Raw genomic sequence first — 16,941 nt, 5'->3', positions numbered from 1 at the left:
ATTTTATTTCACTTTACTTTGGTCCTTTACTATGGTCAGTCTCCACTCGAGAGCACTCGTATTTCCGGTGTTTTTCATTTAACAATTACTAGTAGGATATGGAAAACACCCTGTGGGGTTATGAGTATCAGAACAGTACGTGGTAGCTTTGGTAGCTTTGTCCCGTCCACAGATGTTAAATGTATTCCCGCATTGTGATTGGCCGTAGACATGAATTCCACGGAATTACCGTGGAAAGCCGACAAAAGCGGGGAAGCGGCAATTCCGCTCCTTCCAACCTGGGAACGTTTACTTCAACTTCCAGTTGATTGGAGAGCCATCAATGCTGGGGATTGCTTCTAAATGAACTTGATGTCAAGTACACCGTAGGGCAAGTGATCAAGATCGAACCTGTCAAACCAAAAATATATCATAGTCAGTGTCGAACAATAGCAATTTTGGCATCCCTAGCTTCGCCCCTTTATCTCAAAGGGATTTTGTGGAGACGTTTCCCCTCTCTCATATCTCCCATATCTCTTCGGGCTATCGGTCGGTCCAAATCTCCAGCGAACACTAGTCTAGGTCTATTTTCCCTCGTTCTCATATTCCTCGATTCCCAACCCCACTTGAGCTACGCTTTTATTTCCTTTCTGTGCGGGTACACCTTGCCGCTTAAATCCTCGACTCTTCAAATCCCTCAACAACATGCAAGAATCCGAAGCCCTCGAGCAGCATCTCCAATCCCGGAAGAGTAGCCCACAAAAGCAAAATCAATCTCGGCAGATCAATGGTAGTATCCACCGGAGAAGCACTAATGCGTGTGAGTATCCACTGTACGCCAAGATCTGGGGTACTCCGACTGAGTGTCCAATTTTAGGTCGTTACTGCAAACGAAGGAAGATAAAATGCCATTACAACATCGAGAACATGAACGGGTAACTTGATCGCCACTATAATAAGCTCGTGGAGTCTTGACTAACCTGTTGGTAGTAAATGCGTCGCTTGTTCCAAGTCATCTGCAGGTAAAATACGCACCCTTTACTCGTCTTCAAGCACAACTGACTTATATGCTAGAATGCCACTTCGATGTTCCCCCAGACGGTGTATTGAGACGCGATGCGTAAGCTTCTCTGCTACTCACAACATCTTCCGCTAAAGTTTCCATAGATATGTCGCAACGCTTGAATCACGGATTAGAAATCTTGAAAAGCAGCTACAAGCAAGCCGATCCCAGCAACCCACATCGACCACTGGCATTTGTCTTACTCCTGAGACGATTATTCCTGAGCCTCGGACTCATGGAAGTGATGCCTCCACTTTAATGTCGCAGGATCGACCGGGAATCCTTCAAAATGACCAGCTCTCTGCGAATGGGAGCGTTTCACAATACAATGTAATCTTATTTTGTCATTTGAAATTGAACACGACTAATAGCCACATCAGGGGTACCCAGGTATGGCACAAGGCCAATCTTTGAAACCTCCGGAACAAGTGCCTGGGGCTCTATTTGGGACCAGAAATGATACGCAGGTGTCAGGTTCAGATGTCACCATCCTTGAGATGGTCTATGGACGCACATTTGTCCCGGAGACAGCAACCGAGTCTCTCCCTGTGTTACCCTCGAGCAACGGTGCCAGGAAACTTGTTGATGCAGCATACTTTTATACCCAAGCTCGATACTGCATCGTTGACTGGAATCAAATTAGTGTATGGCATCGACAAAGAGACACAATTGCATATGTTTCTTCTCAAGATTCGATAAAATCACAAACTGGTAAACACCAGCCATGTGATTGAATGTGAGCACAATGACTGATATCACAATAGGGGCCTTTTTCATCTGGATAATATATGCTATTGGAGCCCGGTTGATCCCGGACCCCGAAAATTCAACAGAGGTACGTGGTTGTTCGCCGAAGGGAAAAAGAGAACGCGTTAACTGAGTGTGGTAGGCATATTTTGCTCGCGCGCGGACTTATCTCCCGGCCGTAATGTCTCTACAGGACATGGCGACAGTGCAAGCTCTGCTCTGTCTTGTGCAGTATTACTTCAGAGCCCAGACAGAATCTCCAATTTGGTTCGTTGAACACCATTCTTCAACAACATAATTTGCTGATGTTATAACTAGGCACCTTGTAGGGCTTGTTTTGCGCCTGTGTGTCAAGCTCAGATACCACCGTAAACTTGCGGCATCTCCCGAGTCTCGAAGTTTAGATCCATATACCATTGAGCTTAGAAAACGATTCTTCTGGTGTGCATACTGTTTTGATCGGTGTGTATCAGGTCTACTCCAAATGTAACCCCTACACGATGAACCAACCTAACGATCAAAATAGATCGTTGGCGATTTGGTCCAAGCTCCCGTTTGGAATCAGTGATTCTGATATTGATGCAGAGGTGTGTGCCTTGGCTTGAAAATTTATTTGACGCTCTTTTTTGACCATAATTTAGATACCAATTGATATTGACGACACGTGCATCGACCAGCACAGAATTCGACAAATGCAACTCCTCCAAGGAACTGGAGCCCAAGGTAAAGAAGAGGGGATGGTCACTACGGTATAATTAATTTGTTTCTACTCGCTCAATTTCGAGGTCCTAACATTTGACACAGATGACTGCTGCTTTACACCATTTGCGTGTGTACCGCATCAGATCCAAAATATTGTATGAGATCCTCTACCACATATATAGAAAGCGCTAACACTCTTCAGAACGAGGTTCACGGGACCACATGCTCAAGTCCCCTCGCTAGCTGAAGTCCAAAATCTTCTTTACGAGCTGGATCAATGGAAACAGCAAGCGCCACAAAAACGAGACTCGAGGCCCTTCCCTCAGCAAACCCCCGATCGAGTCCAAGCTACATACACGCAAGCTGTTCTTCTCCTAATACGACCCATATTGATGGCCAATGAAATTGATCCCGATCTAATAGGCCTGTGTGTTGAATTCGCAGTTGAAGCATGCCAGGTACGTGGTCTACATCTTAACACCGATGAAGCAATCTTCTAAAAATTCACCAGAATGCAAAATCATTGAGCTTAAACCCCCAAACACCTCCGGATCGCATTACAGTGTACCATTGTTTTTATTGCGGTGTTACATTACTGCAATGTTTAGCAACAACACCAACGGCGTTAACAGCTCGACGCACTCATCAGGCGATAGGTGCTTGTTTAAGCGCATTGGCTGTATACACGCGAGTACTGCCAGCTACTGCACCCTTTTTGCGATTGTTCGAGGATCTCTCCAATATTTTGCTCTATGACGACAACGGGGCTGATATCCATCCTAGCCATGAAGTGCGCAATGCATTGAACAGGATTGTTTCCAGTGATCCGTCAGAAGCATCAGGGTAGGTGGCGACAAATCTTCTGTTGTAGGTTTCTAACTTTGGATCTGTAGGATTTTGCGTTCACTATCAAGCCAGAAAGACCAAGATGCGACATCTGGGTCGACACCAGAGACTCTTGAAATGGGAACGATGGTACGTAAATATTTTGGTTTCCAGTGGTATATCGCTTAACATCTTTCACCTAGGCAACTCAGTATTACTCTATTCTAGGTGGACAGTCCTCTGTGATATTCGACACCGACTTTCTACTTGAGATGCCTCTGGATATATCCCCACTTTATGCGCCCGATGTCGAAGTACCGGAACTGTGGACTGAGCCGTGGCGTCGACTTTCATCCACCGAATATAGTCAATGGAGCCCTCCAAACCAGTGAATGTGTTAACAGACAACAAAAGATTTTCATGGGTTGGGCTTATCAAACTTGCCCAGGTGGGCTCCATCCATGAATGAATGTACTCACGTATACGGCCTTCTACGAGGTTGCGAATACAAAGTGTAGAGTTTACATCCTTCTATATGCGAAACCTCAATATAAATTATTCGATATATATCTTATAGATCTTGTTCCGCAAGAGATACTACACCCTACGTTATGACGTAGTCGTTCAATTTAAAGGCTAAGAAAATCTTGTTCGGCGCTAGTTGGCGCTATATTAGCTTGGCCCCCTGTGGCCCTACTGGGCCCGGACACCGCCGGACACCACTCGTGCGTCGCCTGAATATGGCGCTTATATGAAATAAATTCCTTCTCCCATCCCGTGACATTCTCAGGAATACCGTCGGTTGTGAGCGTGATCCATTCTGTTGTCTTCCCATTCCAAGGCATTAACGAAGATAAACAGCAAGATTCTTCCTTATTATTCTCATCATGAATGACGAACTTCAAGAATCCATCGGTCTTCTCATCAAGGCAATTTCCTTCTATATCGCTGTACTCGCCTTCAAACAGCTCATCCATTTGATATTTTCCTTGGATCAACCTCCAGAATGGGTGCCATGGGCCAGAACATACACACATTCCCAACGGCAATCAGCGCGCTCCTAGGCTTGGCGATGGCCCGTGGAGCTCAAGCTCCCTCATTCAGATGGTATGTCACTGCCTCGAGAATCCGAGCAGGCCTTGCGTATAGGCAGAAGGCCCGGGAATAAGATCGCTGATCTAACACCATAAGAGTGACCCTTATAAACTCGACGATCTCCGGTCCGTACATTCAATATTCGATATTATCATTATCATCAGAGACGGAAAGCTGAAGTCGCTGGCTACCTACCAGGGAGGATTTAGGCGCTATAGGAGCCCATTAGCATGGAAAGATCCGATCTCAACTGATGAGTTGATAGTTTCTATTCATCAGAATATAAAACCGTATTATCGAAAGAGCGGATTGAACCCGGAACTCTGCCGGCAAGGTTGCGAAGTTCTTGACACTCACGCTCTTTCAATCGGGCTTTGGGTCATGAGGTAGCCGAGAGTACTTGAACAGTAACAGGATTAAATAAAATCTTCCGAGCCCAAGATATTCCAGGTTATTTTGGGTGCCCAGATATCTACTTACCTAGGTAGGTACCTGGCAGGTGCGACGAGTGGATGATATAAGCAGGTGGGCTGACCCTGGGGCCCCGGGCCGGGCCGACCGACCCCTTATTCCCTTCCAAGTTTCTGTAGTTAATCCCACGTTCGTTCCATCCCCAACAACAAACTATGGCTTCTCCATTTTTAGATCTCTCCGGAGATTCCATCCCTCTGGAGCAAGTCCTTGGATCCGGATCTTCAGCGGTTGTGGTGCTACGCGACGGTCTGGCTGTGAAGACCCCTCTGAGATATTTTTGGAGCTCGGATGTACAGGTTGAGATGAACGTTGAAGTTATCCAACGTGAACAAGATCTCTATCGTCGTTTTCAATTATTAAATCCCCAATGCGACGGTATTGTCAAGTGCCTTGGTTTCTCAAAAGAAGCTACCCAACTTGCTTATATGGCAAATGGAGATCTTCGTAAGTACTTGGGAACCAACCGGCCCCCTCAACGGCTCCAACTCTCGTGGTTTCGTGAAATGGCTCGCACGCTCCAGTATATTCACGATCAACGTGTGCTTGTGGCAAATATTGCTAGTCGAAACTTCCTTCTCGATTCAGATATGACAATCAAATTTTGCGATTTCTCCGAAGCATCTCTTCTACCCTTGGATGTCGATATGGATACTGTCGATGATAACGGATACACGACTCGGATAGACCTGGGCTTTCTCGGGGCAGTTATCTATGAAGTTGTGACTGGCGAGAAATGCGAAATCGATCTCTTCAAAGACAACCTTCCAACTGATGGTCGAGCAACCTGGCCGCGGAGAGAGCTTCTTCCCAGCACTGAAGACGTTTGGCTTGGCTCAATCATTGAAGACTGCTGGATTGACGGAGGATTTCGGAACGCTCGTAGCCTACTACGGGCATTGGATTCAGTCGCTTTACATTCGCCAGCGCCCGGGTCTCTGAACGAGCAACCTTTATTGCCGAAAGGCATCTTTTTATAGTTTAAATGTAAGTGTTGGTATCGTTAGTTGAGCCAATTTCTTAACTGATGGCCGCGCTAGCGGCGACAATCACGCCATATCTCCACAACTACTATCAATATTCTGAAGCAAGGAAAGAGAGACATATAACTATGCTATCAACGACACTACGAACAAAAGAAAAGGAAGCAAAGACGATATCTACTCCGCGGGTATGGACAAACGAGGTCACGTGCATTCATCATTCGTGCCACATCCCCACTTCCCACATCTAGTCAACTTGCATCAATATACCTACTTGGGAGACATCTACGCTGGAAACCACAGACCCAACAAAGAACAGCCCAATTAATTCCTCACCATGGACACCAAGCTTGCTTTTTACGACATTGCCATGGGGCCCCCAGCCGAAAAGTACAATAGCGCCGTAAACCCATGGAAAACTCGTCTAGCCCTGAACTTCAAATCACTCCCCTACTCAACCAATTGGGTCCAACTGCCCGATGTATCCAGTGTCCGAAAGAGCCTCAACATCCCTGCGTGCCGCAAATTTGCCGATGGCACAGACTTCCACACACTCCCCATCCTAGTGGACCCCACAACATCCCGCATACTCGGCGACTCCTTCGACATAGCCGTCTACCTGCAAAAGCAATACCCAGCCGGAAACGATTTATTCCCGCCCCAGTCCCTGGACTACGCCTTCAGTCCAGACGCTGCGATTTTAATTCCATTGTCTGAGTGCGATGGCAGTGAATACCCCCAGTATGCGCGCTTCAATGTGAATGTCGATGCTGCTTTCACCACGCACGTCGGACTCATGGCCTACGGGCTACCGTTTGATCCTGCGACTGCCGAGGAGGCAAAGGCTGAATTTGTTCGACGGGCTGGTGTGAGCTGTTGGGAGGATTTGGCTGTAACAGGGGAACAGCGTGAGAAGCTTCTTGGGTCCTTCCGAGAGATGTTGGGTGGGCTGGCGAAGCTTTTTGGTGGCAACGGGCCGTTTTTACTTGGGGATCGAGCTAATTACGCGGATCTTATTGTTGGGGCTTGGTTGAGGATGGCGAGCAAGACTTTGCCTGCTGAGGAGTGGGAGTTGGTTCGAGATTGGCATGGTGGTGTTTTTGGAAGGCTGCATGATGCGTTGGAGATTTATGCGGCTGTTCATTAATGATTTTGCTCTTGACCCCACCACCAAACATTATTCGATGGGCAGCCAAAAGCAAAAGCAAAAATAAGGACAGACAGAGAGAATTCACTGGCCACCTACTCTATGAATTCACTGCCTTGGCAAACTCGGTTAGCTCTGGTTGACCTGGGCATCAACACCTTTTGACATGCCGGAGCTAGGAACTTCTGCCTTCGCCAAACCACCAGGTCGGATCTAAAATATATAATCGGTGAAAGACCTTCCTCTCAGCCATTCACAAACATGGACGAGCTCCGAAATAGACTTTACAGTCTCACGGACTGGGGATATGTCATTTATCGCACTACCTACTCTGCTGAATCCGATGCTGTATTCCCAGGTGCTATTAGGTAAATTGATGCCCGCATCCAGCAATCATTTTTCCAAGACGCCAATCAGAATCCTAAACACCACGATGTCAATGAAATCTGGGCCAAATATCCGTAATATCCGTCAACTATCATAGTGATCCCACGCAATTCAACGGGACGTCCCTCGAGGCAATTCGTGCTCATTTCGAAGCCTGGGTGGATGCCCAAGACAGACATGATAATTGGAACAAATTTCGAATGTGCATTATCATCTATGAAGAAACCCTACAGGTGCTCAAAGGGATATCGACCCTGAAAATCAAGGGCCAGGGTATTTTGAGGAAGAATTACGATATGTGAAGGCCCTCGAAGCATTTCCGATTGTGGATCAGTATGACACTATCCCCGGGTGGGTGAGGTGTAGGACATGGGTGTTACCCATTGGGATCTCTGGGTGATGATGGGAACTGGGGACGAGATGAGGTTGTTATTTGACTGCATCGATTACGATTCACCTGAGGGGTACCGGGTGTATTGCGGGTGAATCAGCGACGGTTTGGCCGATGAAGCATGGGTGCATCAAAGATATGTGATGGTGCAGAGGATGGCTCGACAGGCAGTGAAGTAAGAAACAAACAGCAATTCTGCCCTCAGTATTGCAAAACATCTAATCATGAGTTTTGAAGTGAACTTTGTGACTGCCTCGGCTAATCGAAGCGAACAACCTTGGGAATGTACCTAAAAGGACACGAGATTGATGCATAACCAGACTATTCGTGTCTATTGTAAATGTGGTTTATTCGCAAAATATTTCACTGCACCCAATAGTCCATATATGTATTAGAGTATAAATAACGCTTTATTAACAAGACAAAAGATCAATTCCAACTCCTTTCCATCTATACCAACCCCCAGATTTTACTGAATTATTAAGTCAAAACACACATGGTGATTGATCTAGGGCCGATTGAGCTGTTCACTGCGATAAAAGAGAAGGAAGCCAAAGCTACAATCACAGTTAGTACGACGCCATAAAATGAGAGAGGATCGGGGTGATAACTGACCTAGCGAGAAGCTGGAAGAAGAGAGCAATCCAGAACCACGCATTGGCAACTGCGTCCAGGGACGATCCAACAGCGGGGGAAATGTCTCCTGGACCGACCTTGTTTGGTGCGAATCCACGAGCACAAATTGTGGCGATAGATCCAATAGACTGCGCAGCCAGCAGGACAAAGACGACGTGTACTCTTGTCAAAGTCTGTAGGAGAATCATTCCCAAACCGACTTGCTGAATCTCGTCGAGAACGCCGAGCCAGAGCCAGAGACACCGGGATGCGATAGCTCCGGAAGTCATACCTCCAGCCCATGGAAGATAGTAGCCGATATTAGATGTTCCCCACCAAGTTTGCGCCCATCGTGGTGCACCGATACTCAGGCCGAAGACGGGTAAAATCCAGCTGTGCTCCTTGGACAAGAAGCGGAAGAGTAGCATCACAGCGACCCAGAGGACAATGAAGAAGAAGACGACCAGGAGAGCAACTTCCCATGGCTTGGTGTGTTGGGAGGACCAGAGGAATGACCAGTTTCGACCGAATGCCGCGGAAAGGAACCAGTTCTGGACGATGACCATGAAGAAGAACCAGAGGACAATTCGGCGACGGAAGAGGGAGGTGTAGAAGAAGAGGATCTTTCCGGGTGCTTGGCGATAGTATTTCGGCAAGCCGAGGGCGAGGAGAACACCGATAATGAAGCAAACTGCGGCAATGGGCATCACCACAGCGGTGAGTTTCCAGGAATTCAAGGCAACTGTGGAAACACCTCCAACTTCCGCGGCTGTGACCCTGGAACTCCAGTACCACAGGGCAACAGTGTAGAGCTGCGAGATACCCTGGATAAGACTTGCACGGAACATCCAATCCTTCACAGGAACGGCACCTTGGTCACCAAAGTTGAGAGCAAAGAATAAGGAACCACTGGAAGATGCTGCGGCATAGATACCCGCAGCGACATTCTGAGCCCACGCTTGACCGAGCTCCGAGAGTGCGAACGGAGAGACGCCGATGGTGATGAATGCCATGGAATATATGAACCAGGGGAGAGTGAGGACTATCACAGACGGGAAGCGGTAGAAGAGGAACCACCAGGCGATGGAAGAGACGCAGTAGATTGCCGCAATAACGTAGAGCTTGACTGCAGTCTCACCAATCTGGCCAGCCAACAGGGTGATCTGCGCAGAGTTGGTTGCGATAATCTGTCCGAGACCCAAGAATAGAGCATAAACAGGCCAGTTTCCGACGCGCCATCTCATAAAGCGCTGGACGGCAATGGGTCTCTTGTATCCCAGACGAGCGAGCCACAAATCGATTTCATCGTTGTTGTTCGAATCCGAGTCTTCGGGACCTTCTGTGACAAGGCTGTAGGGTGTGTTCTCGACAGCACGGTCCAAGCCAGCTCCGGTCGCGGGACGTTCTTTGGGCTGCTTCTTCAACTGCGCATCGTTGTACATGTAAAAGAACTTTCGCTCGGACTTCATGAGATAAAGCTCAATACAATGATCTGAAATTGAGTTCTTCTTGTTGAGGTTGGTGAGCAGCTGTTCGAAGTGCCGGGTGAAATGGCCCATGCTGTCTGTAAAGGTCGGGTCGACCTTTTGCAGATGGAAATCGGGTTGGTCATGGTCATTAACAACAGAAGGCAATGAGAGGACAGAAATATTCCGGGACTGAGCGAAGGGTGCAGCTGGATCGGAAAGGCCACCAGGTGCCCTCACTGGAGAGGAGTCCCTTGAGATGAAACGCGATGACTCCGAGGCCGACGAGCTAGACACACCACGGGAATGGCTGCTGTTTCTAGGGTGGGAGGCAAGATCCTGGAGAGGGAAATTGACCGCTGCCATAGCTTCTTCCTGGGTAATAAGGTTCTCCTGTGGTGTGGCAGTGCCCTCATCATCGGCATCAGTGGTATCGCCGTCAACGGGCTCGAGCATCTGACTTTCGCGGAGTGACTTCTTGACGAGACGCTTTCTGCCATGTCCTGGCCCAGATCGTCGACCGAGCGATAGGTTGCGACCCAACGTGCTACCTCTGTTGTTTTCGGCTACCTGCATTTCTTGGGCTTCGACTGCCTGTAGCTGTAGAAGGGAAGGCTGCAAGGGCTGTGATGTTCTGCCTGGCGTATCCAAAGCCCCCATCGCTGACGAAGGGCGGGAAGTCATTGCGGAGTCCCGCAAACCTGGTGTTTCCCAGAAGATCTGAGATTCCCGAGCTGAGCCTGCAACGGTGAGTTGATTCTTCTGGTGATGGATGTGGATAGATGTCCGTTGCAAGACTTCGAGCTTCTGAACCCACTCAAGAACGGGGAATCGCTGCTTGGCAGAGTTTGCACGCATCTCCTCTCGGGTCTCTGGCGTCGATTCCAAAGCAGACTTTATGGCTGTTCTCAGCTGGTGCAAGAGATGGCGGGCTGAGTCGGATTCCACAGTGTACCACCAACCAGGCATCTGGCCTAGACCACCGATGCGGGAACCGATTCCAAGTGCACCCTTCCGACCAAACTCAACGGCAATCAATCCGAAGGGTTCGTCGCGAGACGGGATCAGGGCGAAGTCGGCACCAGAGAACACGAAGGGGGGAAGGACTGTAAACTCTGGCTTGGAGAAGACACGGCCTGGGAACATTTCCATGATGCGCTGTAGTTTGATAGCAGCCAGCCTACCGTACAGATCAATGATAGGGCCAATACAGATTAGCTGCACATTAGGTCTAGCAGACAAGACAGCCGGCATAACATCCGCAATCAAGTCGACTCCCTTCTGCTTCGACCATCTTCCCACGAACACCAGTAAGTCAGCGTTGGGGTCCTCGTTCAAACCGGCCCATTTCTGTGCTTGGATTTTGTCATTGGTCAGCTCGCTAGTAGACTGAATGGAAACTTGAACGTCGGGGTCTTTCTTCAGGGCGCCTGTATCGGAGGGATCTGGATTGGGGAGACTGCCAATCTTGCCAAGACTCCAAAAGATTGGATAACGGGCCCATGAGCGCTTTCCATATTTCTCAGACACACCAACCGCACCGAAGCCGCGTTGATGGAATCGCAAATAGCTAGCTCCGGTATGAAGGAGGTTGAAAACGTTGCCGAACTGACAATATTTGGTCGCTATGTCAACAGGAAGATTGAAGACAGAACAGACTTCTTTCTTCTCCTGTGAGGTCCTCAAAGCCCAAAGACCTTGGAACTCGGCATTGTGCAATGAAAGACAAACCGGGATAGTTCGCGACGGGAGCAGGTAGAGTGGTGCCACGCAGCCATGGAAATCGTTGATGTGATAGAGATCGATGGAGGGGGTTCGCTTCATTACCTCGGCGATACACTGATTCCAGGCCGAATAGTAAATCGCGCTGTCAAGGTCATCCATACGTGGAGGATAGGGCTCTGCCTTAGTCTGCTGCCGGAAAACAGGAGCATCAAGGAGGACGTAGGTGATATTATCCACGACGTGATACTGGACCTGCACTGAATAGGGATGGTCCAGGATCGTCACCACGAAAGGTTCAGCAGGCGTATCCTCAGGGTAATCGATATCACCGACACACGGCACCACCCAGATGAGATTCTGGTGCTTCAGGTTCTGTGACATGAGCTGAGCCATTACTCCTAAACCACCGATCTTGACCTTGACCTTCCAGTCTTGAATATCGTACTCCATAGTGGCAATCAATACAGTGCGTCGCTGGTCGCTCGCTCCTGCCAGGGCCATGTTTGTAGGCACCGACTTTTCTGCCATATCGATCTCCTCGACATCATCGTCTTTGGCAAAAGTTCCTTTGAGTCTGCGCCAAAGTAGTACCGAGGACTTATCGGCCTTGGTGACATTGCCATTCTTGTTGAGTTTGACACGGTAGAAGTTCGAGATGAAGATGAAGACACCAGCACAACCCATAAGGATTGGGATAACCCAGAGAAGGATAAAGAGGACCAACTGGGCCCATCCAGATCCGACGGGGATCATTTGGTATCGCAGATTCGCATCGTTGAGCGAGATTGTCCATCCAAGATGAGGGAATGGCGGTGGACTGGTGATGTTGATCACGTTTGATGAGAGATAGGACGGAGGAAGCTTTTGAACTGAAGACGAGTTGCCGACATCACCGTAAACCTCGGTAGTATCAGGGGCGCCCTCACTGTCCGCTCCCCAAACATTTAGCTGGCCCACGGCTGGCCATTCGTAAACGAAGTCGTAGCTCCAGCGAGACGTTTTGGAATCAAATTTCATCTTGCTGTCTATTCCCGAATCGTAGCCGTATTGATTGTACGGGCCGTTAAACCACAGGTGCGGGAATCTTCGAACTGTATCGCTCTCATAATCACCCTCCTGGATGTAATCACTGCTTCCAGTGAGCCTTGAAAAGTACTGGACCCGGATATGAGTTCCCTCCCACTTCCGGGAGTCCGGGCCAGTGAAAGGTGGGATGGTAACAGTCGTGTTGCCACCTAAATAGGTCGTCCAGTTGTTCCAGCTCCGGCCAAAGTCAGACGAGTATCGGAACATGTCTGCACCGGCAGCTCTGTGCTGAATGTAAAAGTCGTCGTTGGACTTGTGGACTAGGGTGGTAGAGTAATTGGCAAGTGGAGAAATCAGGGGGTTGTCATGAGCACCGAGGCGGAGCAAGAACTTGTCGGTCGAATTGGTGTAAACCCCAGAAGAGGAAACATTTTTGACCGTCAGTTGGTGGATTCCATGGTGGACATTTTTCAGGCTTGCAGACCATGTCCAAACAGTCGGGACTTCTCCGATGTAGTTATGGCTCGAGGTCCTGGGAGGGATTTTGGCGCAGTTGACACTAGACGTATCAAGCTCGGCAGTGATGTTTTTCTCTGTTTTAGAATTCAAGGACACTGCCTTTGTGATGCTGTCACAGTCCATTTCGGTGGAATATCCCAGCCGAACGGACATGGTTTCACCGCTGTCTTCTGTAGATATCAACCGAGCATCATGTCCAGGGAAGAAATCCGTGACGGTGGGGCCGGGCTCAACGAAGTGGGTGGTCTTGACATAGGCACGGTATTCCCATGGAAGCAGCTCCATTTTACGGACGCATCCGTAGGAGTTCTCGGAGTTGGCTGGGCCATCTTCTAAAGTGAGCTCATCGTAGGGATAGAAGAGGTTCCTCAGTTTTGTCCCTGAGTCAAATGGAGCCAACAAGGACGAATTCTTATCGCTGCAGTTGCCCCCGTATGTCTCGGTTTCGTTCCCATTTTGATACACAAGCCACAGAGTTTCGTTGGCCAGGATTTCGTTTGTTTGTACTTCAGGGAAATAGCTCCGCAAGACAGACCAAAGGCCAGTGACCGTGGGGGTGGTATCAGAACCAGGAAGGAAGACGTCTTTTGTGAGTTGAGAGATCGTTTTGAGGAACAGACCATCCTGGGCGACTGGGTAATGGGCTCGAATCTCGAACATGCGCTTCATGATGTTGCGCAGTGGATGGGCGGGATTCCGCTGATCGTACGTGACAGTGATATCATTGCAACCCTCGCGTCCCCTTTCGATGGGGAAGTCATAGAACTTTGAGGTGTTCAAGTTGAAGCAGCCCTGTGTCCACCACGCGGTCTGGTAGGTCATGGGCTGCCGGCCGAACATATAGTTGGATGCAGTAGCGTCGAACACGTACATGTCCTGCTCTTCTCCCCATAAGACAAGAGGGATTCCAGGAAGCTCCAGCGAGATGATGTACAAACCTAGGAGGTATTTATCTGTGCCATTCTGGACAGCTGGCCAGCGGAAGTTATCCTGGTTCGATACACCATACATATGCCTGGGGTCCACTTCTCCTGTGAATGCATTGAGGAAATCGTTGGTTACCAGCATCTGATTCCAGGCTTCGATGAAGTCGGTAGCCAAGTCAAAGCCGGCAACCAAGTTACCGTCCATACCCAGGAAACGGGTCATCGAACGGTAGATGGTATAATGAAATGCGGAGGCATCTAAAGCTTGAAGCCCATCGTCTCTCAGGAAAGCCGACTCCGAGTTATTCGTAAGCTTGATACCCGCGCCTGCATTGGCCGCACGCTGATCCGGCTGGCGGCCGCGGCCGAGGTAGAGAGCGCCAAAGGTATCACCGGACGTGATCTCGCCGGGAAGGAAGAAATTTTCCTTGCCAAGTTTCTTTGCACATTCACGGTAGCTGGCAATCATTTCACTTAGGGGCTCGAGGGTCGCTTGCACAGACTTATCAAACCGGAAACCGTCGATATCCAGACTCGCGATTTGAAGGCAGGAATGTTGAATGAGCACATCGCGGACCGGCTTGTGCCATTCACGTAGGCGATCCTGCACGGAGGCAAACTTCGTAAGTTGTCGCTGCCAGTCTGGGAAGTTTCCGAACGCCTCTAGCTCTCCATATTGATCAAAATCGCTGTTATAGCAACCTTTTAGATCTTCAACCCCCTCGTTCGTTAATGGGTATCCGGTCTCATGCCAGAACTTGGGATAGTTGCAAGTCTCGTTATACTCGTTACCGAATTTGAAATCCACATATTCTCTGTCGGTAACCCATTGGACTTCATATTCTGAAGCTTTGAAGTCGGCGGAACTGTTCAGATGGCCTTTGAATCCGATCAGGTTGCTCATTCTGTGCTTCAAGATCAGCTTACGAATACCCGAAGATCTGAAGCATCGACTTACGTTGATAGTGTGTTATCCATCAACACATACATGTCCCGTTTGTGAATCTCGTCGATCGTCCGCCTCCAGTCATCCAGTGTTCCATAATGCATGTCGAGGAGAGTGGTATCGACCGGCGAGTACCCATCGTAGGCCCAGGGCAAGTTCATCAAGTAAGTTCCGGCAAAGTAGATGACCTTTTGAGGTTAGCGATAGACTCATTATGAAGCTGGGTCAACTAACCTTGAATCCCATTCCCTGAATATAGTCCAGCGTATCTACCAGGCCGTCCAAGTCACCGCCGTGGCGCATCTGATTAGAATTGATCACATGCTCAAATGCGGTGCCGTTGATATCATCATTTGTGGGGTCGCCATTGGCTATACGATCCAAGAAGATCGTATATGTAGGGAGGCGCCAGTTATCCGGTGACGGATGATACTCATGGTCCGGCCATGATCCCCAATAATCGATTGGGCCTTCGGCGGATTTGTTCTCATTTAGATTGTATTTAGCGAGTGATTCATCGTAGGGCCAAGAAAAGCCAAAAACGCTCAAAAACGACAGTATGAGGAAAGCTGAGCGCTGCATTTCCGTAGATGATACTGTTATCAGCAGGAACCTGCTGCCGGAAAAATGCGCGACTCAAAGAACGAATGAAATGAGTCTTTGAGAGATAGCGAGAGTGAGATGAAAGAACAAAGAAAAAAATCAACTGAAACAGGCCTTTCGCATTTTACTGATTACTGATTTCTAAGATTTTCCAGAATACATTTTTATGGAGAACAAATCCTTATCGGGCCGAATGGATGGTCTATACATAGGCTGACCCACGTAGCCCACCCGGCCAGATTTTATCTATCCACTGCTTTTTGCCGCTGCATGCTTTTCGGGCCCGTGTCTCAGATTCATCCGAAGGATTTGAGTCATTCACTACAGAGTAATTGTTAGCAAGCGGCCTTGGGTTGTCATGATACTAGTGCATCCACCTAAGCACTTGAACTTGGCTTCCGTTGCACGGCGTATTCCAGTTGGAAAACTCCTGGGCTTACTAAATGGGCATTTTACCAAGGTACATAACATACCTAGGTAGGTACATAGGTAGGTACAAAGGTGCGGAGTATGCAAAGTGCAGTCCTTAGCGATACGCTGCATTGTCAAATCACAGCGGTGTGGCTGCTACATATGTACGCTGTATGGCGACACGCATTTGCGATGAGATATGTCCTAGGTCAAAGCACCATATTTCTCTTATTTTCACTAACTGCATCATGCAATGCAACCGATAATCCTCGAGGCTTATGTTCTTAATTATTCGAAAATTGTAGTCCTAGGTAACTAGTTGTTCTACTCTACACTCAAAAACGTGTGGGGGATTAGATATTAAGGAGACCATTAGTTGAAACAACTATCTCTACTATTTCTATAAAAAAATTGAAGGTACACAATAAACCCGAACTGTTTTAGACATCCTGTTTTACCCTGATATTTTCTACTATTTCGGTAAAAGTTGGTCAAAGTTGGTCTGTCGGTGGACTTTTTTTTTTGGGCCCACCCGCCTTCGACGTCACATCTTCCGTCAGTTTCAGACCACTATACAATGTCTCGAGGTGAATCAGGGTGAAAATAAGAACTCCAAATTCCCTGTTTGATGGAGTAGACTCCTCAATTGACTATCCCCCAACCCTGCTTCACCGATTTACTTGCTTGTTCCCATGTACACAAATCTGACTTCCCGTGTCTTAGATAGAAGCGAGCGAATCCGCACATATGTACCTAACAATGCCGTCACCCTTCTAGTTACAATTGGGAAAGTCTCCTATTCCCAGTGATTATGTACCAGTACTTTAATGACGAGGCTGGGGAACCGTACAGAATAACTGATGATCTTATTTGGCCAGCATGAGGTTTTTTTTTTTCTGCCGCGCCTAGGCAGT

The 16,941-nt window shown here is 48.4% G+C and overlaps 5 protein-coding genes across 5 annotated transcripts; 4 read left to right on the top strand and 1 right to left on the bottom strand.

Moving 5' to 3' along the window:
* Positions 1 to 684: 684 nt before the first annotated feature.
* On the top strand, positions 685 to 3,708 carry N7519_007245 (uncharacterized protein; the record flags this gene model as incomplete). The annotated part of the gene is made up of 16 exons (XM_057294021.1): positions 685 to 799; positions 857 to 914; positions 970 to 1,001; positions 1,054 to 1,099; positions 1,147 to 1,372; positions 1,423 to 1,753; positions 1,807 to 1,877; positions 1,932 to 2,056; positions 2,108 to 2,251; positions 2,316 to 2,376; positions 2,431 to 2,538; positions 2,594 to 2,646; positions 2,694 to 2,949; positions 3,141 to 3,334; positions 3,385 to 3,466; positions 3,520 to 3,708. The coding sequence occupies 16 exons, from the start codon at positions 685 to 687 to the stop codon at positions 3,706 to 3,708; spliced, it is 2,091 nt and encodes a 696-aa protein (XP_057148832.1).
* Positions 3,709 to 5,037: 1,329 nt separating this feature from the next.
* Positions 5,038 to 5,862, top strand: N7519_007244 (Serine/threonine-protein kinase HT1; the record flags this gene model as incomplete). The annotated part of the gene is made up of 1 exon (XM_057294020.1): positions 5,038 to 5,862. The coding sequence occupies one exon, from the start codon at positions 5,038 to 5,040 to the stop codon at positions 5,860 to 5,862; it is 825 nt and encodes a 274-aa protein (XP_057148831.1).
* Positions 5,863 to 6,202: 340 nt separating this feature from the next.
* Positions 6,203 to 7,012, top strand: N7519_007243 (uncharacterized protein; the record flags this gene model as incomplete). Its single annotated transcript, XM_057294019.1, has 1 exon — positions 6,203 to 7,012. The coding sequence occupies one exon, from the start codon at positions 6,203 to 6,205 to the stop codon at positions 7,010 to 7,012; it is 810 nt and encodes a 269-aa protein (XP_057148830.1).
* A 261-nt stretch (positions 7,013 to 7,273) lies between these two features.
* On the top strand, positions 7,274 to 7,701 carry N7519_007242 (uncharacterized protein; the record flags this gene model as incomplete). The annotated part of the gene is made up of 2 exons (XM_057294018.1): positions 7,274 to 7,380; positions 7,497 to 7,701. The coding sequence occupies 2 exons, from the start codon at positions 7,274 to 7,276 to the stop codon at positions 7,699 to 7,701; spliced, it is 312 nt and encodes a 103-aa protein (XP_057148829.1).
* Positions 7,702 to 8,298: 597 nt separating this feature from the next.
* ags3 (alpha-1,3-glucan synthase Ags3) lies at positions 8,299 to 15,595 on the bottom strand (the record flags this gene model as incomplete). The annotated part of the gene is made up of 4 exons (XM_057294017.1): positions 8,299 to 8,347; positions 8,406 to 14,972; positions 15,026 to 15,201; positions 15,248 to 15,595. 4 exons carry the CDS (start codon positions 15,593 to 15,595, stop codon positions 8,299 to 8,301), a joined length of 7,140 nt encoding a protein of 2,379 aa, XP_057148828.1.
* Between the last annotated feature and the right edge of the window lie 1,346 nt (positions 15,596 to 16,941).

The sequence above is a fragment of the Penicillium mononematosum genome (assembly GCF_028829835.1).
Source record: "Penicillium mononematosum strain IBT 11891 chromosome Unknown utg000003l:1.0-8172316.0:1.0-8177699.0, whole genome shotgun sequence".
Classification (NCBI taxonomy): Eukaryota; Fungi; Ascomycota; class Eurotiomycetes; order Eurotiales; family Aspergillaceae; genus Penicillium; species Penicillium mononematosum.
Note: the sequence above shows the minus strand (reverse complement) of the source record. Positions and strands in the feature narration are given on the sequence as shown.